The 24318-nt window shown below is 39.3% G+C and overlaps 1 protein-coding gene across 4 annotated transcripts in view; it reads left to right on the top strand.

Annotated features, from left to right (window-relative positions):
* The window catches only part of rrn3 (RRN3 homolog, RNA polymerase I transcription factor), a 44111-nt gene that overhangs the window by 13683 nt on the left and 6110 nt on the right, over positions 1-24318 (top strand). For 3 of the 4 annotated variants that reach the window (XM_041207071.1, XM_041207073.1, XM_041207074.1), the window contains exons 7-16: positions 1624-1687; positions 5129-5198; positions 6176-6274; positions 11879-11974; positions 13034-13166; positions 16259-16389; positions 17542-17672; positions 18302-18486; positions 19672-19780; positions 22616-22768. In XM_041207071.1, coding sequence (XP_041063005.1) covers positions 1624-1687; positions 5129-5198; positions 6176-6274; positions 11879-11974; positions 13034-13166; positions 16259-16389; positions 17542-17672; positions 18302-18486; positions 19672-19780; positions 22616-22768 — 1171 coding nt within the window. The remainder of the gene's footprint in view (positions 1-1623; positions 1688-5128; positions 5199-6175; positions 6275-11878; positions 11975-13033; positions 13167-16258; positions 16390-17541; positions 17673-18301; positions 18487-19671; positions 19781-22615; positions 22769-24318) is intronic. The other variant, XM_041207075.1, reaches the window with a different exon arrangement.

Here is a 24318-nt window from a genome sequence, read left to right as displayed (position 1 = left end):
AATGATTTCATGTTTTTCATTTCTAGTACCTTTTTCAGAAGTCTACACCATGTGCTAATTGCTCTTTGTGTGTGAACAGTATTCTGCCATCAGTCCTAAATTTTATTTACAGGAGTTTGAATCTCCTCCTCTTCTACCCCCATAGTTTGGTTTGAAGTAGTGTTCTAGATACTATTTTTAATCTTAGGCCACTTTATAAAAAGTGCATATAACTCATTGTTGCATATTGAAAAGCCCAAGTTTCTGTAGTTTTTCCTTATAATGCAGATATTTTGATGGAATTATTCTTGTGGTTATGCTCATCACTCTCCAGGGTTTCAGTACCTCCCTGTGACTTGCAGGATTGACCTTATAAGAGGAGTTTAGGTGTGCGACTTTTTACTTTACTATTTTGCTTGTGATTTATTGTCTATTTATTCTATAATTTGATGCAGAAAAACTACTGAAACCTTTAAATCTATTTTGATACGATTCACCCCATACTATTTACTGTTTTAACTACTTTATGTTCATCCTCTCTCCAGTCCTGTTAGTATCCTTTATGTTCTCATCTCTTCTCTTATGGAATTCTTTTGGTACTGTAGCTTTTGTGTCTGAAGGTATTCACTTTTCTAGGCCCTCTTGTCTCTCTTAGTCACCTTTTAATATATGCCTGAATAATGAAACATTTAAAAAAATATATATTTATTTGTTCATGAGATGTGGGTGTTGCTAGCTAGGCCAGCACTTATTGCCTATCCATAATTGCCCTTGAGAAGGCGTTGCTGTCTTGAACTGCTGCTGTCCACATGGTGTACGTATACCCACAGTGCTGTTAGGGAGAGAGTTCCAGGATTTTGATACAGCAACAGTAAAGGAACAGCAAAACCACGTCAGAATGGTGTGTGGCTTGGAGAGGAGTTGCAGCTGTTGATGTTCCCATGCATCTGCTGCCCTTTCCTTCTAGGTGGTAGAGGTCATGGATTTGGAAGGTGCTGTTGAAGGAGCCTTGGAGAGTTGCTTAAGTGATCTTTGACCCTGTTAACTGATTATAATAAGTGGTTGAACATTTGAATGGATAAACGGCCTTGGAATAATAGTTCCTAATCAAATGTACTTTCAGTGCCTTGCACAGTAAAATGGACTTTCAGCTTGTAAGCTTGAGATCAAAGATTACAGAATTTTATTTTTTTTAAAGTCTTCTGTAGGTCAGACTTAAAATCAAACTTATACCCACATGCATTATACCCTCATTCCTAATACAACTCCTAGCTGCTAATTTCCATAATCGGGGTATGTGAGAGACCTGGAAGCGATTCTTGTTTTCTTGGGAGAGCTTCGAGTGTGGCTGAGTTTAGCAATTTCAATGGTGGGACTCTAAATATTGAACGATGTTCCACCATATTTTGGTAGGATATCACCACCCTTAAATGTGACCATTTTTCATTCATTGATTGCACCAGGTATTCCTGTGCTGTGTGCTCGTACCAGATGCAATGCATCACTTCAATCCTTGGGCATGTGCCCAAATTACAGCTTTTAAAGCATTGCAAGACTTTCCTAATTCGTATTTTTTCTTGAACTGTTATAAACGGAAGCCTAGATTTGATAGGAATTCATAACTGTTCCATTCTTACTTTGCAGATCTGCCTAGAAATTTTGACATCTGTCATCGAGCTCTGCAAATGATAGCAAAATATGTGCCCTCGTAAGTATGTCATACTGCTGCGTTCATAGTTTTTTATACATTCACTAATAGAATGCAACAAAGTTTATTTTAAGGAAGCATATGTGTTTATTATTTAACAAATTAATTAACATATCCCTTATGAGAATACAGTAGGTTTTCCAGTTTGACTTTCTGATTCATTCATCTATCCAATGCAGCTATATTTCCACCTAATTTTTAAATCATATGGAATAACACGGGTTATTATAACATACATGTTCAGTCCAACCGAAAATTAGGTTGTCATACATTAGCTTGAGCGTTTTTAACCTTTTAGCCTCCGTTTTTTTTAGTTCACTCCTCCCTGTGATGTCATCAGTATTTTTTAAGAATAAAAAAAATAATCTACAATAAGTTTAAAAATTAATCACTTATATAACTGTTTGACTTAGAGAAAAGCATAATAATGGTAGGAGGTTGTCTTTTTAAATGGGGAAATTAGTTTTTACAACCCTGAGGCATTGCATTATTAGCCATTGTTCATATTCTCCAATCTAGGTCAGCCCAGTTAGGTGAAGGAGTGAAAGTTTCCCTTTCTGTGTTGTTGAAACAGATCATGGTGGATTGATAGACTAGCAGCTTAGAACATGAATGATAGTGGAGTAGTAGCAACCTATCACATCATCCCAGCTGAGGTAGAGTAACACTGCACAGATCAGTGATGAAATCTGGAGCCTTCGAAGTATCTAATAATGTTGCTTTTGTGGCTGGTCATGTAGTTGTAATTATTACTTTGTACAATTATCATTTTAAGATATGCTAAGATGGTTTCTTGCAAATGTACTACTTCATATAAGGACAGGATTTTGTTACTGTACTGGTAATAGCGTTGCAATCTGGATATTGTTACTTGAGCTGATTTTTAAAAAAATGTAAAATTCCTATATTTAGATTCAGCTTATAAGGGGCCAAGTTCATGGCTACATGTAACTTTTTTTTGTATTATAAGCTGTTAGACCAACTGAATAGGTGAATCTAAATTATGTAGATTTGGATGTCAACTTGTTTGATTAATATTGACAAAGTACAAGTTAGTTATAAGTTCATATATTTACTATGATAGGACCATCTTCAGGTTTGCCTTTTATTTTAATCATCCAGGCCAATTTTCAGCACAAAGCACCAAATAATTACTGAAAACCAATATATTGATACACCTAGATGTCAAATGATTTGCTCTAAACCTATCAAATCAGTGAATCCTATCTTGTGATCTTTAAGTGTTGTGTGCTGCTGCAACAGTAGATGGCAATGTCATACCACACACATGGAACTACATGGCATTTTTACTGGAATATAGCTTTTGCTTATGTAGTTAAGATGATTTTGCATCATGATAAATATCACACCCGAACAGAGTGATGAATATTGAAATGTTTACATGTGGGTTCCAATCCTAGCTGTAGTTCTTTTACAAACCCACTGATGATTCTTAAATTGCATTAACCTGATACCAGCTCACTTAGCATTCTCCATTAGTATTCTCATGACCAAACTAAATGGTGACCTGGATTTTGCAGTGGTCCGCTGAAACCAACAGCATCTTCTGGAGCCTCAACATGTGCAGAATAATGAGGAGATCCAGATGGCGCTGTCAGCGATTCTACTTCTCCAGAGGGAGCACTGTTGAATCTCCACACCTCCAGTCTACAAATCCATGACAATCAAATGAATTGAAGAGAATTTTCAGCCTTATGCTGTTAGTCTCACTGTAAAGACCTTTGAAAAAAAGATACACCATGTTTAATGAGGTTTTTAATGCTGTAGTAATTTCAAAATTACTGTAAGCACCCTTACTGGTCCTGGAAAGCTCCTTTTATATTTGTGGAATATCAAATTTCTCCATAATATATATATTTTTAAAAGATTTGTTTGCCTTTGGAGCTTTAAAAGCAAAAAAAAAACATAATTTAAATTTTCAGATAGTTAAATAAAAAGTGAATGATATTAAGCGCTTTTAACTTCCTATTTTGCTGTCTGTGAATACTTCAATGTAATTGGCTGCTTCCTTGCTTGCTGACATCACTGCTGCATGTCTGGAGGTCCCTTGACTTGGCGCCAGATTTAAACTGCTGCCAGGAAATGGGTACATCACACCACAGAGATCACTAGATCTTCCTTTGAGGTCAGTGGTGAGCACTCTTCCTTTATCACTGATTGCAAAATCCAGTCCTTATGTTAGCCTCTATTCCACAGTACGTCCTTGTATTACAAAGATATTACGCTCATTTCTATATTGTTAAGCTATTTTTCTGAAAACCAGCCTACATAAGCCAACTGCCTAAAATCAGCATCAACAATAAGGAATAAAGTCTTAATTAGTAGACAAAGTTGGGTTATTATGTACAATCTTAAACACCTCAAGCTAATAAGAGAAAGTGGCTGTTTTGAAAGACCTTGAGGCCAAGAAATGTTCCATTCCTCTTGCATAGCCAGGCCTTAGGGAGTCTTCTGATGCCTTGTTAAATGATAGACATTTAATTTAGAGTACTAATTTGGTGGCGGCTCAGAGAGTCATAGTTCTAACCCCCAACTTGTAATTTAAGATGGGAGATCAAACAGATCTAGCAACTCAAGACTGGGCAACCAAGAAGCTGTGGGCCATCAGCAGCAACAGCAGAATTGTACTCAACCACAATCTGTAAACTCATGGCCCAGCATATCCCCCACTCTGCCATTACCACCAAGCCAGGGGATCAATCCTGATTCAACAGAGAGTGCGGGAGGGCATTCCAGGAGCAGCACCAGGCATACTTAAAAATGAGGAACACAGGACTACTTGCGTGCCAAACAGCATAAGCAGCAAGTGATAGAGCTAAGCAATTCCACAGCCAACGGATCAGATCTAAACTCTGCAGTCCTGTCATATTCGATCATGAATGGTGGTGGACCATTAACAACTAACTGGAGGAGGAGGCTCCTCAGATATCCGCATCCTCAATGATGGGGGAGCCCAGCACATTAGTGCAAAAGATAAGGCTGAAGCATTTGCTACAGTCTTCAGCCAGAAGTGCCGAGTGGATGATCCATCTTGGCCTCCTCCTCTGGAGGTCCCCAGCATCACAGATGCCAGTCTTCAGCCATTTCGATTCACTCCACGTGATATCAAGAAACAGCTGAAGGCACTGAATACTGCAAAGGTCATGGGCCCTGACAATAGTCCGACAATAATACTGGGATTTGTGCTCCAAAACTTGCCATGCTCCTAGCCAAGCTGTTCCAGTACAGCCACAACACTGGCATCTACCTGGCTATGTGGATCATTTTTTGCTTTATTATAGTTCTGTGATGTTGGGGACGTTTTCCTATGTTAAAGGCATTGTATAAATGCAAGTTGTTTTATGAGATCATTTCAGTTTTTTAATAAGTTATTTCTGCAATGAACTAAAATGAACATTTTTTAAAATTTATTTTTGACAGAACACCACAATTTTTAATGCCGATACTAGTTGAAAAATTCCCATTTGTAAACAAGTCAGCCAGAATCCTGGTAAGCAGAGTACCTTCTTTGTAATCAAATTCCAAAAAAAACATTCTTTATAATACATATTGTTTGTTAGGGTTATCAATTAATCACAGTTAATTTCTGTGATTATCTATAACTATTAAAATTAATCATGAAAGCTTCCCAACTGTTCCAGCAAATTCTTTTCGGTCTTCTTCATTTAGATGAAAATGGCAGCAATTCACATGTTCAGTGAATAAAACAAATGAGTCTTTCAAGAATTTTAACAGTGGAAGCGAACTAGGAACAGTTGGGCGATCACTCAGTTGCCATCATTCTTGCATGTAGAATTTTGCCCCTCTACCTGCACATGATGCAACATAAGTGCTAACTTTTGTGGTGATTGCAATGTTTATTTTAGAAATATATGGACGTGCAATCTGGCTCCTGGTCAGCAAGCAAAGCTGCTGAGTCCCTTCCAAAAAAAAAACAAGGAAAGAGAGCTTGAGGAAGAAATTGGGATAGAAAATTACCATCTTGTGCGATTTGATTGAACTGCCACGATGAGATAAATGTACAAATGGAAAACAATTGAATGAAAGAAAAAGTAATTATCAGGCATTTTGTAGCAAAGGACTTGTCAATCAGAAATCATTTTTTAAATTCTGATTTAACATCCCAATAGATTTAATTAGAATAAAATGGCCATAAAGCTAATTGACTATAGGTATGATACTGAGCTGCATTCTCCTCAATAAACTCATGCTCTTTTTACTGTGACATTGGCATTCTTTTCAATGCTTCCCTATTTGCAGAAGTCAGCAAAAGTTGCCACAATAGACCAATTAATTTAATTTCGGGGGCTTTTGTTAGCTGGACAAATTATCATCAAATGTTTTTTGAAAAGCATATTTGAAATTGATTGAGAATTCCTTCACCATACTGCTGACAGACTAACTTATATGGTTTGAAATGAATGGACCATAAACTTTTACATATACTTTTCTGATTTCATTTGCCAGGAATGTTATGTGCACAATTTATTGAGGATCACCGTATATTTCCCAATGCTGCGCTTAGAAATCTTGGAACTCGTAATGGAAAAATTCCTAAAACTGGATGTAAGTACTCAGAAACTTGAAGTAAAAGCTGTTTGTTGGGGTTGCGCTAACAAACTTCCTGCTTTAATTAAACACCGTAACTTCTGGCAACGCAAGATGGCCGCCGACAGCGCTTCTGTGCATGTGTACGTGTCAGTGCATGCGCAGGAGCCAATGATGTCATTTACAGGAGACACAAATCCATCCTCATAAATGGTGACAGCTTCTTTTGGCAGTCTACAAACTTTTAACATCCCTCAGAGAAAATAGCTGGCCTGAAATTTCAAGCAATTCCTCACTTTCTGAGCCCCACAACAGGCGGACACTGGGGCCACAGCCGTTTCCTTGAATCTGTGTCTCCAGCTTTCCCTCTTTCCCCCCAGCCGTTTCTTTCAATATTTCATATTTTAATAAGTTTCTAAAAAAACCACCAAGCTGATGTGGATTTTTATTGGGGATTGTGGCTGAGAATGGGTAGGCAGAGTGTGTACTATTTACGAACATACAAAATAGGAGCAGGAGTAGGCCGTTCAACCCCTCGAGCCCGCTCCGCCATTCAATGAGATCATGGCTGATTTGTTTGTTTTTTTGAATTCCACATTCCCATCTACCCCCGATAATTTTTGCCTAACAAGAAACTATCTACCTCTGCCTTGAACAAACTCGATGACCCTGTCTCCACCCCCCACTTCTGAGACACAGAATTCCAAAATGGCACAACCCTGTGAGAGAAGAAAACTCTTCTCATCTCTGTCCTAAAAGGGCGACCCTTAATTTTAAAACAGTGCCCCATAGTTCTGGACTCTCCCACAAGTGGAAACATCCTTTCCACATCCACCTTGTCAAGACCATTCAGGATCTTGTATGCTTCAATCAAATCACCCCTCACTCTCCTAAACCCCAGTGGAAACAAGCAGAGTCTGTCTAACATTTCTTTGTAAGACAACCTGTTCATTCCAGGTATCAATCTGGTAAACCACCTCCAATGCATTTACATCCTTAATTAAGGAGACCAAAACTGCACACGGTATTCGAGATGTGGTCTCACCAATGCCTTTGCTCTTTCTAGCCCTGTCTGTGAGGATTGGGGTGAGCTGTGGATGGAGGGCATTATTATAAGTGTTAATTTGATGCTGCCGGCACTGTAATATTTGCAGTTCCAGGGCCAGTGATGGCAGCGCATGTGCCCTGCTGCACATTGCCACCAAAACAGATGGCAGCTGCGCATACAACTGTGCATGTGTGGCTTTGGCAGAAAGCACAGCCTTTGTTAAAATAAGCAACATTTCTCAAACAATAGATAGAAAATGCATTTGAAATACTTTCTTAAGTAACTTATTTTTTTTAATGCAGTATTTCAATTTCTGCCTATTTGACATTTTGTCCTAAGAGAGTTAAAATGTTGCTAAGAAAATTAATCCTGCTTGTGAAAAACGTTTAAAAACTGGTTGCTTATGCTATTTGCTTCTTTTAAATCATCAGATTAATTAACACCATTCAATATATTCCTTCTACAAAGAAAGAAGTAGAACCCTTTCATTTACATAGCATCACGCACAACCTCCACAACGTTCTATTATGCTTCACAGCCAATGAAGCAATTTTGAAGTATAGTTGGAGTTGTCGGTGCAGACGGCGGTGTAGTGGTAATGTCACTGGACTACTAATACAGAGGTCCAAGCTAATGCTCTGGGAACACAGGTTCAAACCCCGCCATGGCAGCTGGTGGAATTTAAGTTGAATCAATTTTGCTGGAGCTGGCCTACTTCTACTTCCTTGACACTGAGCCACAGAAGATGATATCAGGACAGGTGACCAACAGCTTGGTCAAAGAGGTAGGTTTTAAGGAGTACTTTAAAGGAATAGAGAGATTGAGTGCTTTGGGATAGGAATTCCAAGGCCTGGGGCCAAGCCAACTGAAAGCACAGTCCCCATTGTTGGAGCGATTAAAATTGGGGATGTGCAAGAGGCCAAATTTGGGGCAGCGCAGAGATCTTGATGACTTGTCGGACTGGAAGAGCTTACAGAAGTGGGAATGGGTGCAAGGTCATGGAGGGATTTGCAGATTCTCTTGAACAATGATATTACAATAAAAAAAAACAAATAGCTGTTCTGTGCTGTGCTTTAGGTGTTACAGAAGCATAGCAGTAGTGTCTCGTCAATGACATGTCAAGTCAGAATTTCCAGGACATTGGGAGCACACACCTATGAATAGGGTTATTGACTTGCACCCGGAGGAGGTTAGGACAGAAAATTTGTGAGTGGGGGAGTGCTCTGTTAAGTGTGTCAGTATTTGTAATTTCTGGGAATGTATCAGTAGTCGTAAATGGTCCCACTCAATGGAACGTTTGAAAAATCACCGTATTAATGCATTCATAATGTGACGAACGAAGCTAACGCAAAAAGAGTGTAATATTCGTGTGTCATGGGATTACATAGGATATTTGGTTCAGGAATGGGCCATTCAGCCCAACCAGTCCATGCCAGTGTTTATGCTCCACTTATGTCTCCTCCCATTTTTCCTCATCTATTTCTACCATTCTATGCCATCTACCCTCTATTCCTTTCTCCCTCATATGCTTGTCTAGCTTCCCCTTAAATGCATCTATACCATTCGCTTCAACCACTCCCTGTGGTAGCAAGTTCCACATTCTTACCACTCTGGGTAAAGAACTTCCTTCTGCATTCCCTATTGGATTTCTTGGGGAGTATCATATATTGAAGACCTGTAGTTATGCTCTTCCCCATAAGAGGAAACAGTTTCTCTGACCCACTCTGTATCAAAATCTTTCATCATTTTAAAGACCTCCGTTAGATCACCCCTCAGCTACCACCATCTACAAGGCACAAGTCAGGAGTGTGATTGAATACTCCCAACTTGCCTGGACGAGTGCAGCTCCCACAGCACTCATGAAACTTGACACCGTCCAGGACGAAGCTTGATTGGTACCACATCCACAAACATTCACTCCCTCCACCACTGACGCACGGTAGCAGCAGTGTGTACCATCTACAAGATGCACTGCAGGAATTCACCAAGGCTCCTAAGACAGCACCTTCCATACCCACGATCACTACCATCTAGAAGGACAAGGGCAGCAGATAGATGGGAACACCACCACCTGGAAGATCCCTCCAAGCCACTCACCATCCTGACTTGGAAATATATTGCCGTTCCTTCACTATCGCTGGGTCAAAATCCTGGAACTCCCTTCCTAACAGCACTGTGGGTGTACCTACACCATATGGACTGCAGAAGTTCAAGAAGACAGCTCACCACCACCTTCTCCAATAAATGCTGGCCCAGCTAGTGAAGTCCACATCCCATGAATCAATTTTTTAAAAAAGCCACCTTTTCTTCAAGAGAAAAGAGGCCCAGCGTGTCAATCCTTTCCTGTTATATATACCTATACATTTTCTGGTATCATCCCTTGTAAATCTTCTCTCCGCCCTCTTTAGTGCCTCTATATCCTTTCTATAATATAGTGACCAGAACTGCATGCAATACTCTTAAAGTGTGGTCTAACCAAGATTCAGCATAACTTCTCTACTTTTCAATTCTATCCCTCTAGAAGTAAAGTCCAGTGCCTGGTTTGCTTTTTTTTATGGCCTTGCTAACTTGTGGCACAACTTTTAATGATTGATGTATTTGTTAAGAACATAACATTAGAAATAGGAACAGAAGACCACCATTCGGCCCCTCGAGCCTGCTCCGCCATTCAATAAGATCATGGCTGATCATCTTGTGTTTCGATTTTCACGTTCCCATCTAACCCTGATAACCTTTGATTCCCTTACCTAACAAGAATCTGTCTACCTCTGCCTTAAAAATATTCAATGACCCTTCCACCACCACCACCTGAGGTAGAGAATTCCTAAGTCGCACAATCCTCAGAGAGAGAGTGCTAAAAGGGTGACCCCTAATTTTAAAACAGTGCCCCCCAGTTCTAGACTCATCCTTTTGACATCCACCTTGTCAAGGCCGTTCAGGATCTTGTATAATTCAATCAAATCACCCCTCACTCTCTAAACTCCAGTGAAAACAAGCCCAGTCTGTCCAACCTTTCCTTATAAGACAACCCACTTATTCCAGGTATCAATCTAGTAAACCTCCTCTGAACCGCCTCCAATGCATTTACATCCTTCCTTAAATAAGGAGAGCAAAACTGCGCACAGTATTTGAGCTGCGGTCTCACCAATGCCCTGTATAACTGAAGCATAACATCCTTACTTTTTTGTTCAATCCCTCTCGTGATAAGCGATAACATTCCGTTAGCCCTCTTAATTACTTGCTTTACCTGCATATTAACGTTTTGTGACTCGTACTAGATTACCTAGATCCCTCTGCACCTCAGAATTACGCAACCGTTCTCTATTTAAGTAATACTCTGCTTTATTGTTCTTCCTGCAATAGTGAACAACTTCACGTTCTCTCAAGATCTTTGTTTCTCTACCCCACTTATACTTGCACCTTCCAAGTATTAAGTGACTTCCCTATTCTTTCTACCGAAATATGCTATCTGTGTTGAATTTCATTTGCCAATTATTTGCCCATTCTGCAAATTTATTAAGGTCCTCCCGTAATTTGTTGCAGTCCTCCTTAAAAGTGTTAGCAAGATTGTTGTATCTTTGACTCTTCAGTCCAACCGAAAATTGAGTTGTCATACATTAGCTTGCGCATTTTTGACCTTTTAGCCTCCCTGTTCTTGTTCACTCCTCCCTGTGATGTCATCAGCACTCAATTTTTAAAAAAATAAAATATAATCTACAGTAAGCTTAAAAATTAATAATTGACATAACTATTTGGCTTAGAGAAAAGCATACTTGGTTAGAATCTGGAATGAGCTTCCTGAAAGTGTGGTGGAGGCAGGTTTGATCGAGGTATATTCAAAAGGGAATTGGATTACTACCTGGAAAGAGAGAATGTGCTAGGTTATGTGGATAAGGCAGGGGAATTGGACTAGATAGAATGCTCTTTCAGAGAGCCCATGCAGACTTGATGGGCCGAATGGCCTCTTGCACGGTAAAGATGCTATATTGGCAATCCCTCCAATTTGGTGTCATCCGTAAATTTAGACATTGTGTTTTTGATTCCAAATTGTTTATGTAAATTGTGAACTGCAGTGGTCCCAGCACTGATCCTTGTGGAACACCATTTCACACCCCCTGCCACTCTGAGTAAACTCTCCTTCACTCCCACACTTTGCTTTCCGTCTAGCAATCTAATCTGCTGCTTGCTCCCTGACTCCATACTCTCTAACCCTATGCATTAGTCTATTATGGGACACCTTATTGAAGGCCTTTTGATAACCCAAATTAAATTTACTGCGTTAAGTTGAGGTTTAATGTACAATTACCACTATCCCAGTGAAGCTTCTGATACCACAGACATTATTTTATTCCTTCCCTTGGCACTTTATTCATTGTTAGTTGTACTTAAATTAACTCAGTACCGTATGTTCTTTTTGATTCAGTATTCATCTGATATCCATACATGGACACATCGGGCAGACCCTAAATGATATATCAAATTACAGCTTAAGACAACCTAAAACTTACCTTTCAAAAATCCAATAAATACTTGATGCTGCATAAATGTATGATATTGGTTCCATCATTCCCCAGGTGAGTGCCTCACGTAATGACATTGAGGATGCAGAAGAAGCTGTTGAGGTTAACAATGGATTGTCAACATGTGCAGAGGAAGGCCTGTTTGATATGGTAAATGTTTTGAAAAATGTTTTATCCCTGCATTTTCTGTGAACTTTTATTTTGTGTATCAATTGAAATTAGAAGTTCTGTGTAATTTGAATGCAAGAAATTAAGGCATGCTGTAGAATGTTTCACCTCTGCCATCAATGTAAATATAACTACATAGATTTAGGTTCACTGTAGCTTGCATGTCACAATCTTTGCAAATAATCTACTTTTCCTTACTTTTATTAGTCTGGGCAATGCATGGAGTACATTTCTTCATTCATTCCCATGTTGCTATAGTCCTAGACTTTATTTTGACTGGGGGCTATCAAAAGCTTTGTTAAACTGTTAGTGGTAATAGTGAACAATTTTGATTTTTTTAATTCATTGAGGGGATGTGGACGTTGCTGGTTAGGCTAGCATTTATTGCCCATTCCTAATTGCCCATGCTGAGCTGCCTCCTTGAACTGCTGCAGTCCATGCTAATTTAACAGTGCAAAATTAGCATCTGATAAGTCTTTGAAATATGAACAGCAAAATGGTGTAAATTATCCTTCTATGATTTTAGTATGGTGGATTTTAAGATTAGGTCTGTACAATACCACAGTTCAGTTTGGAACTTTCCTGTGATCTGGAAATTTTTACAGTAAATGTGTCTCAAAGAATATAAAGCTATCAGAAGAATAAAGCCATAACAGAATAGTTAAAGTATTTATCACTCCTTGCACAGTTGTTTATCCTAGTATTCAGAAGGTGCATGTGAGACACACCAGTTTGAACAAATAATACATGAACTGGACCTGGGCAAGTGCCTTACGTTTGCTATCAGCCCAATACTGTCCCAATTCCTTACTTTGCACTCCGTTGGGTTGACAAGCCCTGTTGGAAAAAAGTGATGCAAACCCTCTACACACCGGTTACTACCTGACGTCACATGAAAAATGGTTCCTGTGAAAGTTGTACCATTTTGGGTATTTGTTGGGTTGTTGGTGGAGGGAAGTAAAGATGTGAAAGATTAATTTATTTTTCATTTGTGGTTTCTTCCTCATGGTCTGCTTTTTTTTTTGTATTTTCCGTCTACAGGATGAGGATGAAGAGAAGCAGAAAGTCCATTTAGAGTTGCCAAATGATATGATGGCTCATCCAGTGGCTGAGCGATTGGATGTTCTGATGTCCGTTCTGCTGGCTTACATAAAGGACATTTGTTATGTCAATGGTACTGACAGCAATGACTTGCTATTCTATAGTGCCCTCTATGTTATAAAATGTTCCCAAGTGTTTCACAAAGAAGAGCATGTAATGTTCAGTTCTAGAAGTATTAGAATTGACTAAATAATGGTCAAAAAGAAAGTAACACTGCAAAATGATTTAGGGAGGAAATTCCAGAAGTTAAAACTAAAATTGCTCCCGCCAATGAGAAACACTGAAAGGCATTGGGGTAGATATTAAAGATATTGTTCTTGTGGGAGAATCTGGAACGAGGGGGTCACTGTTTAAAAATTATGGGTCATCCCTTTAAGATTGAGAAGAGGGGAACATTTTTCTTTTGGATGTTGAGTCTTTGGAACTCTCTTCCTCAAAAGGTGGTGGAAGCAGTCTTTGAATATTTTTAAGGCAGCGGCAGGTAGAATCATAATAAACAAGAAGGGGAAAGAGTATTGGGGGAGGCAGGAATGTGGAGTTGAGGTTCAAATTGGATCAGCCATGATCTAGTTGAATGGCGGAGCAGGCTCGAGTGGCTGAATGGCCTACTGCTGGTCCTAATTCGTATGTTTGTATATCAAGGAATATGGGGATAATGTGGAAAAATGGCTTGAGGTAGAAGATCAGCCGTGATCTAGTTGAAAGGCAGAGCAGGCTTGAGGGGCTGAATGGCTTATTTCTGCTCCTATTCCCAGTGTTTGCCCTCCAAAGCACTCACCTCCCTGACTTGGAAGTATATCACCATTCTTTCACTGTTGCTGGGTCAAAATCCTGGAACTGCACACGCTGCCACCCCCTCCACACCACAGCACTGTGGGTGTACCTGCACCACAGGGACTGCAGCAGTCCAAGAAGGCAGCCCACCACCACCTTCTCAAGGGCAATTAGGAATGGACAATAAATTCTGACCTAGCCAGCGAAGCCCACATCCTGTAAAGAAAAAAAAGGGGGCAGAATGAGAGAATTGTGGATTGGAGGAGGTTGCAGAGTTGGGATGAGGAAAAGGTGTGGAGGGACTTGTGAACAAGGATCAGGGTTTTGCTTTCATTATGTTTAGGGGCGGAAGTCAGTGGTGATGGTCAGACAGCCCTTAATACAGGTGAGGATGTGGATGCTGCAATATGGAGAAATTGGAGTTAAAGTTGGGGCTCAGGAGATTGTTTGGGAACATTGCATGTGCTAACAAAAGCTTAGGTAATTTAGTGATGGTGGAGGTGAATTAGGAACAAAGGTGGGAAGTGTTGCAGAGATAAAAGTAATTGGTTATGATGATGGTTAGGATATAGAGTTTGAAGTTCAATTTGGCGCCTAGTATCATACTGATGGGTTGCACCCAACTGGTTCAACTGAGCATGCCGCTGGGGAGAGGGACGTAGTTGGTGGTCATGGTGTAGGGATTTTGAAAGGAACTCTGTGCATGGAATTACACAAAATTTACAATGCGGAAACAGACTGTTTGGCCTAACTTGTTGGTATTTATCCTCCAAATGAACATCAGCCCTGATCCTATGTACCTCTGTTTTCTCAAAGCCACCTAGCCTATTATTAAATGGTGACATGGTCTTGGCCTCAAGACTAACTGCATGAATGAATTAATAAAGTGCATTCTGCAACTCCACAACCCCCTCAAAGAAGGTTTCTCTCTTTATTCAATGCCCCTAAATCACTGGTGGGTTTGGATTTCCCATGTTCAGGTGGTGAAAGTTCTAGTTGACCCATGTTTTGATTGGTAGTCTCATGAGACAGAACTGATCATGGAATCAAGTGTTATAGTCAAGAGTTGGAGATGTTGATAATGTCTCTGTGGGGCAGAATGTAATCAAGGGAAAGAAAATGGTGAAGGGTTGAAGCTAGGGATGCTGTGGAGGTGTCAAATAGTTTAAAAAAAAATCAAGTAAGATGGTCCTAACAGTTGGACCGCAAAGGAGAGAAAGTGAGTTAAAAAACAATGTTCAGCTGTGTTGAAAAGTGCAGAGCACCTGAGGAGAACAAGGGATATAATGCACCATATTTGCAGAGGCTGTTTTAGTGCTATGGGCAGGTGAAAACTTTAGAAAAAGAATTTTGGGAAATCGTTACAAGAGGTTTGCTGATAACAGATTCAAGGATGTTGGAGAGAAAGCGAATTAGTTATGGGTGGTAATTGGAAAAGACAGGATCAAGATAATTCTCTCAAAGAACGGTCAATGGTTATGAAGCTGAGAGGACTAGTCAAGGGACTATTTATAATGTTAGCGAGCATATAAATTCTTCAATTTTGAACAGATACTGCATTAATAAAGGACACATCTGTAACTCATGCTATCTTTAAAGTAGGTCAGTTGAAATTTCTGCAAGCTCTGTTTTTTTGTTGAGGATTGGAGCAAATGTTTTACACAGTCAGCCAAAAGAATGTTTTAATCGCGGGCTTTTAAGCCAGATTATTTTTAAAGTTATTGGTGCAATGATGTGGTATTTTGGGGCATTGACTCTTAGTCCTTTCGAGTTCCTGACCTTGGCTGTAATATTGTAGGGAGGAGGGTGGGAAAATTGCAATCGATTATCTGTAACAGCTCATTTATGTCGCACATAAAATTATTTCAAATGTTGGAAAACAGACATTGGAGAAGAAAGGTTATATTAATATCAAATTTTCAAAATACCTCAAAAGCCCCACATGTTTACTTTACTTTAGCACAATGCCTGTTATGTCTGAAAACTTTAAAAGTAAATCTTTGTGAGGCCCATTCAATTCCCTTGCTGGGGTGTATGTAAAGCTATATTGTGGAAGCACAAGTTGGTGGAACAAAGAAATATGTATGTAAAGAAAAGTCCAAGCTTATCAGGTGAGAGAAATAACAGTAGGAAAGGAGGGAGGTAACTTATACATGACGACAAATTGTGCTTCAAGTGAGAAAACCATATCAAAGGTCAACAATGTTATATTTTCCTCTTTTCTTCATCTACTTCATGCAGGTGAATTACACTACAATATTACACAGGATTCAAAGTTGTTAAAAATCTCCTTTAAACTTTAGTAACATGACATGTCTGTGTTGAGATATATTTCTGCAATAAACATTTGGTACGCTTGAATGTGTAAATCTTTTTCTTTCTCTTATGTAGGAGAGTTGGTGTTGACCAGGACAAAAGAGTTGTACCGAGACTTGATAGTAGTGTTTGATAAATTGGTCCTACCCACTCATGCTTCTTGTCATGTCCAGTACTTCATGTTTTATATCTGCAGTTTCAAGTTGGTGAGTGCCAGACTATTTTTTGAATTGATATTTTGGTAACAAAAAACAACAAAACAAGTCATTGCCAGTGTGTTAGTTAAGGGATGGTATAGATTTTAGTGAAGGGATGGTATAGATTTTACAAGGACTCTGTTAAATACCCCATAACAGATTGAGGCCCAGCTATGAACCACAAAGCATATTTTTTAATAGTATCGAGTTCAAATAACATATTTATACTTATAGGTGTCATAACCTTTACCAATCAACAATCCTTTTGTGATAACTTTTGGAACTGAGTTTTTAAGTGGCGAAGTATCATAGAACCACGTTACCTTAGTCTTTCTGTGATTGGTGAGCTGATGCAATGCTGCCCATTTTAAAGCTTCATCTGAAAGCTGCTGGCCATAGAGCTGTCTGTCAAAGAGGCCTACAAAGAATCATTTGTCCCACTCTTTTTAAAGGTTTGATCTATATCCCAGACACTCGTCATTCCAAATCGTGTCGTAAGAAGTCTGTCATATCAGATTTTGAAATTGCATCAGTTATCTTCATTCATCTTCGCTAAGTACCTTGAATGTCTTGATAGATGGGCTCTCATCCAAGTACATTGGTAGCTGTTGTATCTGCATACCAAAGATTTCCAGAACTATCTATGTCTCTGCCTTGCCATGTGGTGTGCATATTAAATAATCTAATGTAAATAACTTCCAGCTTATAGTAAGCATCTAGCAATAATTTTAATCTTTTGTGTATATTGTGCCCAGCAAAACATAATCTAAAATGATGATCTACAACAGACAAAAATGCTATTTCTTTTGTCACAAATGTGGAAATTTCTATTGACATTTTGACCCATTCAACTTGGTATTTAAAATTGAGCATGTACTGTTAGTCCTGCTCATCATGTTTCATTTCCAGAGGAAAATTAATCGCTTTAGGCAAAGCTTCCAAGCAGAAATGTCTCCCTGATGGGTTTTATAAAATTACAAGATATCAATCAATCTTTGGACTCTTAATTCATCAACTTTCATATGCACTCCACAGATGAATATAGTTTATTACAGCAGGCCTACAAATATCCATTTTAAAAATGCAGCAAATATAGAATGATTTAAGACAGAACATACCTCTGGGAATAAAATGCTTTGTTTTCTGACTGCAATTTTTCAGGGATTGGCAGAGGCTTTCCTAGAACATCTTTGGAAGATGTTACAGGATCCAAATAATCCTGCAGTAATAAGGCAAGCAGCTGCAGGCTACATTGGAAGTTTTCTGGCCAGAGCAGCATATATTCCTGTTATGTAAGTAATCAACAGGTCTCATAGTTTTGTATTATAACATGACCATATTTTTAATGGTGCTTTTAATTTCTGGCTTTTAAATGATGAGCACCATTATTGGATGACTGCAGAGATTTTAAGTTGTATTTATGCCTGCCCTAAAGATACTCACTTAGGAATCTTTTTGTACACGATTACTACATGGAAAACTACTACATGTGATCCTATGTACTATTGGTTGATGAGAATTGTGGAGCACCTGGATGACTTATAGCTGTAAAGATGTGCAATTTCCATTCAGTATGTTATACATCTTGTAGGTATTATATACCTTATAGGTATTTATATTTGCAGTGGTCAAATTTTTCCACTTCTTTCCTCAAGTTCCTCCTGCGATGTGTAGCGATTCTAATGCATGTTAACCCCAGTGCATTTCTGTAGCAGTGCCCAATCATGTAAATGTCTTGGAATAAGTGGAAAGGATGAACTTAAAATCAAAGAATAAGGAAGTTTAATATCCAAACTAAAAAGTGACAATTAATTGTACATTTGAATTAAATGGAGTAAATGTTCAAGAATTGACCCCTTAAAATCTGTTATGTACCAATAATAATCTAATTCACTGAGTAAGATTTCATTCCCTTGACTAGCACTGTGAAGGCTTGTTTGGATCTGCTGGTCCCCTGGATACACCACTACATAGACAACCAGGATGCTGGAACAAAAGCTTACTGTGATGTGGCTCTTCATGGCTCATTCTACTCTGCTTGCCAAGCTGTATTTTACATCTTCATATTCCGTTACAAACAATTACTGAATGGAAATCTGAGGAAAGGTGATTGATTAAGTTTCATATTAAACTTGGTACCTTTTGAAAGTAGAAGATATTGAATTTTTTAAATAAAAGTTTTCAAAACTCTGCAAAATGAAACATAAGGCTTGATGTATAGCCAGTGAAGTGGTAGGAAGTTTTTTTTATTATTCATTCAAGGGACGTGGGCACCGCTGGCCAGGCCAGCATTTATTGCACATCCGTAATTGCCCTTGAGAAGGTGGTGAAGAGCTGCCTTCTTGAACCGCTACAGTCCGTGTGGTGTAGGAATGTCCACAGTGCTGTTAGGGAGGGAGTTCCAGGATTTTAACCCAGTGACAGTGAAGGAACAGCGATATATTTCCAAGTCAGGATGACGCCTGGCTTGGAAGGGAACTTGCAGGTGGTGGTGTTCCCATGTATCTGCTACCCTTGTCCTTTTAGTTGGTAACGGTCGTGGGTTTGGAAGGTGCTGTCTAAGCAGCCTTGATGAGTTCCTGAAGTTCATCTTGTAGATGCTGCACACTGCTGCAGCAGAGCTGGGCACTGCACATCACTATAGCATTGTGTGGATTTGTACATGCAAGTCCCTAGACGATTAGTTCATCTCATGTTGCTGTGTACGTAATGTAACTTTGTGATAGTTTCTCTCCGCACCATACCACACCACATACTGTAAGGGAGGGAACAGTCAATGTGTTGTTGCTGTTTTACCAGGTGACTAGATTAGAACTGGCAGAGACCTGGCAAGTGTCTACAGCCCATTGTCCTACCTAGGAATGGCTGTCATCTAAAGGACATACAGGAGTGAAAATGAGGAAGAAAAATTAAATTATAAAATACATCAAAAACTGATCAGCTGGATTGATGAGTAAACTGATGTCCTAAAATGCTATGCTTCTAGATAAGTAGCATACCGAATTGAATACAGTAGAACAACACAGGAAAGAGAGGGAAATCAGAGAGTTAGTTGGAACAGACCTTTTTTTGCATACCTGTCAGTGGGCAGTTGTACTGTAACATTGGTGAAGGCCCAAGAATAACAATAATAAAAATTTGAATTTGAAAAGTATGATATTTAGGAATTTTCTTTTTACTCTTTTCTATTGAAGGCTTTTAAAGTTGGTGTAGTTTATTTTGCTGTGTACAGTGAATGTTGAAATTGTTTTCAAAAATTTGTTTAATTTTATCATTTGCCTTTCTGTGCAGGTTTGTCATACTTACAAAATCTAAATTTTGAACGTATAGTGATGTGTCAGCTGAACCCTCTAAAAGTCTGTTTACCTTCTGTCGTCAACTTGTTTGCAGCTGTTACTCGGTGAGTTTAATTGGATATTGGTAACACATTCTTTTGGACATTAAGTACAATGACTGTTTGACATGGCACTCTTATGTTTGAATTATGTTATGGCACAGCGAATAGTAAATGCTGAGCTGCTCAAATGCCAGAGGCAAACTTGAACAGTTGCCACAACTGTTTGCAATCTGTACTTATTTTGAGATGCCTGCCTTGAATTCAGTAGTAATAAGACCACTGAGTCTTAGAGGTTTTTTTTTACAAAACTAAATCAAGCATTTGTTAATAGAAGAAAAGATTTTAAGCACATACATAGATGTACAAATTACTACTATAATAACTCTTAAATCCCCTAATCAACCCAGCTCCCAGTTATACCTCCATTAAGGCAACAGTAAAACGAGATAGATTTCAACAGACCTAGGCAATGCACGCAATACCCTGGACAGGGATGTTCACAATGAGTTTACTTAGCTTCGGTTCCTGTAGACAGCAGCTTGTTGCCTTGAGGCTGGAGGCTTTTCACACTTGTTAGATCTTAGAATTCCTTCTCCTTACACATAATCTCATCTCCTTTATACAGGGTTTTAATGTAAATCCCATTGTTCCAATATGTCTTGGCAACTTTACTTTTTCCATAATAAATCTTTCATAGCACTCTTATTGGGAAAAATAAACACATTGCTTGGCTTAGCCTATTATGGTTAGGTGTAACACCTTACCATCTCTTTGAAATTCACTACTCTGGTTTATCTAAAAATGCAAATGCTCTTCACACCTCACATTCTAAAACTTCAGTCATGTTTACGTATTTAGCATTTCAAACCTAGCTTCTCTTTTGATAGCTCAAAAGCTCCAGACTAGCTGTCTGCAATTCAATTAAATCCACCTCCCACACACATACGCCCAGAGAAACTAATCCAAACCCCATTTTTAACCTATCTTTACAATAAATCGCAATATTATGAAAATTATTATATTTTCATGACAATTATTTGGATCATGAAAGATGTTAAAGTATTAAAATATTCATGCTACATTCCGTCAGGGTTCCAAAAGTAATGTCAAGAGCTTTGGGGCAGAGTTTTCCGCCTGTCAGGCAGGTGGGCCAGACCCAATCTCCGGCGGGCGGGGAGCTGATCCCCGCTGGAGAAGCGGGCCCCGCCGCCATTTTAAATGGCTAAGTGCTGCCTCAGGGAGATTGCTGACAGCTGTATAAACATTAAAAATAGAAAAAAAAAATTCTTAACATGTCCCCCTCATGTGACAATGTCACACGAGATGGGACATGATAATAAATTTTGCTAAAACTTTATTACACTTTTTTAAACCCTACAGCGGGATGAGGTTTCATGTTTTCTCTATTGCCCGCCGGGGCTCCTGGCCTGCCTGCCAACCTTAAGGTTGGACGGGCAGGTCCTTTAATTGGTTTAATGATCCTGTCAATGGCCTCAATTGGCCATTGACAGGTCAGCGGGTGCACAGCTGATTTTGCTGCACCCCCGCCTTCCCGAAGATTTAAATGGGGCGGGATGACGTTGGGGGTTCCGCCCGATGTCATCCCATGTCATTTTGCGCGTCGGCGAGCGGGCCCCGCCCCCTGCTCGCCGACGGCAAAATTCAGCCCTTGAAAACATTTTTTTTTGTATAACACTTTAAACTCAACCAATTTCTAGACAAGGTTTCTTCTTCGTTAATTAAATGTGCAATGTGCACAATATGAACAGTTTTTAAAGGTAATTATAATTTTGGCGCTGTCGATTTTAAAGATTACCCACAGGGAACTATCCAGTGGTCTGCACCACTGGCAGGATCTTGTACCGTGATGACCTTAGTGGAAAACTGGGTGGATTGCTCATGATTTTCCTTCTCTTAATGTTAATAGCTGGAAAATTTCAGGCAGTGCCACCACGGTTTTCCAAGGAGCTTCTCGTTTTGTGAATGAAGCCCTGCTGATGTTACGGACCCTCAAAATTCTGCCCATAGCTTTTGCTGTTTGTATGTAGAATGGCAGAAATGTCATAGTGTACTACTGTTTAGGTAAAACCAGATTACAGACATTTATACAGCTTTTATTTAGCTGTAATTGATTGTACGGTAGCATTGTGGTTATGTTACTGGATTAATAATCCAGAGACCTGAATGGATAATCCAAGACATGAGTTCAAATCCCACCATAGCAGCTGAGCAAGTTAAATTGAATTCATCAAATAAATCTGGAACAAAATGCTAGCACCAGTAATGGTGACCATGAAACGAAGGATTGTCATTAAAAACCCATCTGGTTTACATTGTGTCCTTTTAGGGAAGGAAGCCTGCTGTTTTACCTGGTCTGGTCTATTATGTAACTCCAGTCCCACATTGACACAGTTTACTCTTAACTGCCCACTGAAGTAGCAGAGCTAGTCATTCAGTTGTATTCAAGAAGGTACCTCACAACCCCCCCACCTTTTCAAGAACAATTAGAGATGGGCAATAAATGCTGTCCTTGCCAGAGATGCCCATATCCTGGGCATAAATAAAAAAAGTCTTAATGCATGAGATTTAATGCTGACTTGGACTTTATTATTTATAACAAACCAGAAATGACATTTGATTTATAGATGTGTCATCCCTTTGTTATTAACTAATAATTCTTGATGCACTGTTGAAAAAGTGTTTTTTCTGTTGCAAAATGCAAAAGCTTTACCTATTTGATGGAGAACATTTGAGGAACCTGATGAATGAAAATACATGCTTTAGTAACTAAATATCTCAAGGCAGCCATTTGACGTTTGTAATCTGATAAACACCAAATAACAACAAAGGTACGATCTAACTGTAGTAATATATTTGAAATCCTTTTTCTTTTTGCAGGAAATATCAGTTAGTTTTCTGCTACACAATTATTGAACGAAACAATCGACAACTTATACCAGTTGTTAGGAGCAGCACTGGAGGTGACTTGGCCCAGATTTGCTCAAACCCGCTTGATTGCTTCTTTCCCTTTGATCCTTATGTTCTTAAAAGGTTTGTGTATGATAATGTTTGACATTAAATCCAATAGGGAAATAAGGAGACATCTCTTTATTCCGAGTAATGGATAGAAAACTGGCTGGCAGACAGGAAACAAAGAGTAGGAATAAACGGGTCTTCTTCCGAATGGCAGGCAGTGACTGGTGGGGTACCACAGGGATCGGTGCTGGGACCCCAGCTATTCACAATATATATTTATGATTTAGATGAGGGAACTAAATGTAATATCTCCAAATTTGCAGATGACACAAAGCTGGGTGGGAGGGTGAGCTGTGAGGAGGATGCAGAGATGCTTCAGTGTGATTTGGACAAGCTGAGTGAGTGGGCAAATGCATGGCAGATGCAGTATAATGTGGATTAATGTGAGATTATCCATTTTGGTAGCAAAAACAGGAAGGCAGATTGTTATCTGAATGGCTATAAATTGAGAGAGGGGTATGAGGAGCAAGACCTGGGTGTCCTTGTACACCAGTCGCTGAAGGTAAGCATGTCGGTGCAGCAGGTGGTAAAGAAGGCAAATGGTTTGTTGGCCTTTATAGTGAGAGGATTCAAGTACAGGAGCAGGGATGTCTTGCTGCAATTGTACAGAGCCTTGGTGAGACCACAACTGGAATATTGTGTGCAGTTTTGGTCTCCTTATCTGAAGAAGAATGTTCTTGCTATAGAGGGAGTGCAGCAAAGGTTTACCAGACTGATTCCTGGGATGACGTGACTGACATATGAGGAGAGATTGAGTCGGTTAAGATTATATTTACTGGAGTTAGAAGAATGAGGGGGGATCTCATAGAAACCTATAAAATTCTAACAGGACTAGACAGGGTAGGTGCAGGAAGGATGTTCCCCATGGTGGGAGAGTCCAGAACCAGGGGTCACAGTCTGAGGATGGGGTAGACCATTTAGGACTGAGATAAGGAGAAATTTCTTTACCCAGAGAGTGATGAGCCTGTGGAATTTGCTACCACAGAAAGTAGTTGAGGCTAAAACATTGTATGTTTTCAAGAAGGAGTTAGATATAGCTCTTGGGGCGAAAGTGATCAAAGGATATGGGGAGAAAGCGGGAGCAGGCTATTGAGTTGGATGATCAGCCATGATTATAGTGAATGGCGGAGCAGGCTCGAAGGGCCGAATGGCCTACTCCTCCTATTCTCTGTTTTTATGAGTAATTAGAATGTAGAATGTACTACCACAGGTAATGGTTGATATCTTTGATACCTTCAAAATGAAACTGGACAAATACAGAGAGAAAAGGGAATAAAAAGGTATGAATAGCTGAGGTAAGGGAGATGGAATGGGAGGAGACTTGTGTGGAGTGTAAACACCAGCACAGACTAGTTGGGCTGATTGGTCTGATTCTGTGCTCCATATGTTAGTTAAAATACAGCTAGCTTGTTCAGTTGTGATATTTTTCTTTTTTGAATCCACAACCTATTAGATTTTACTTTTAATAAATCTCGACTATTTTCTCACTTGCGAGCGACAAGTCTGCTGCAGTTCCTTCAACTGATTAACAGAGTAGCAATCCTCAGCACTGGTTTCTAATATAT

The sequence above is a fragment of the Carcharodon carcharias genome, chromosome 15 (assembly GCF_017639515.1).
Source record: "Carcharodon carcharias isolate sCarCar2 chromosome 15, sCarCar2.pri, whole genome shotgun sequence".
NCBI lineage: Eukaryota > Metazoa > Chordata > Chondrichthyes > Lamniformes > Lamnidae > Carcharodon > Carcharodon carcharias.
Note: the sequence above shows the minus strand (reverse complement) of the source record. Positions and strands in the feature narration are given on the sequence as shown.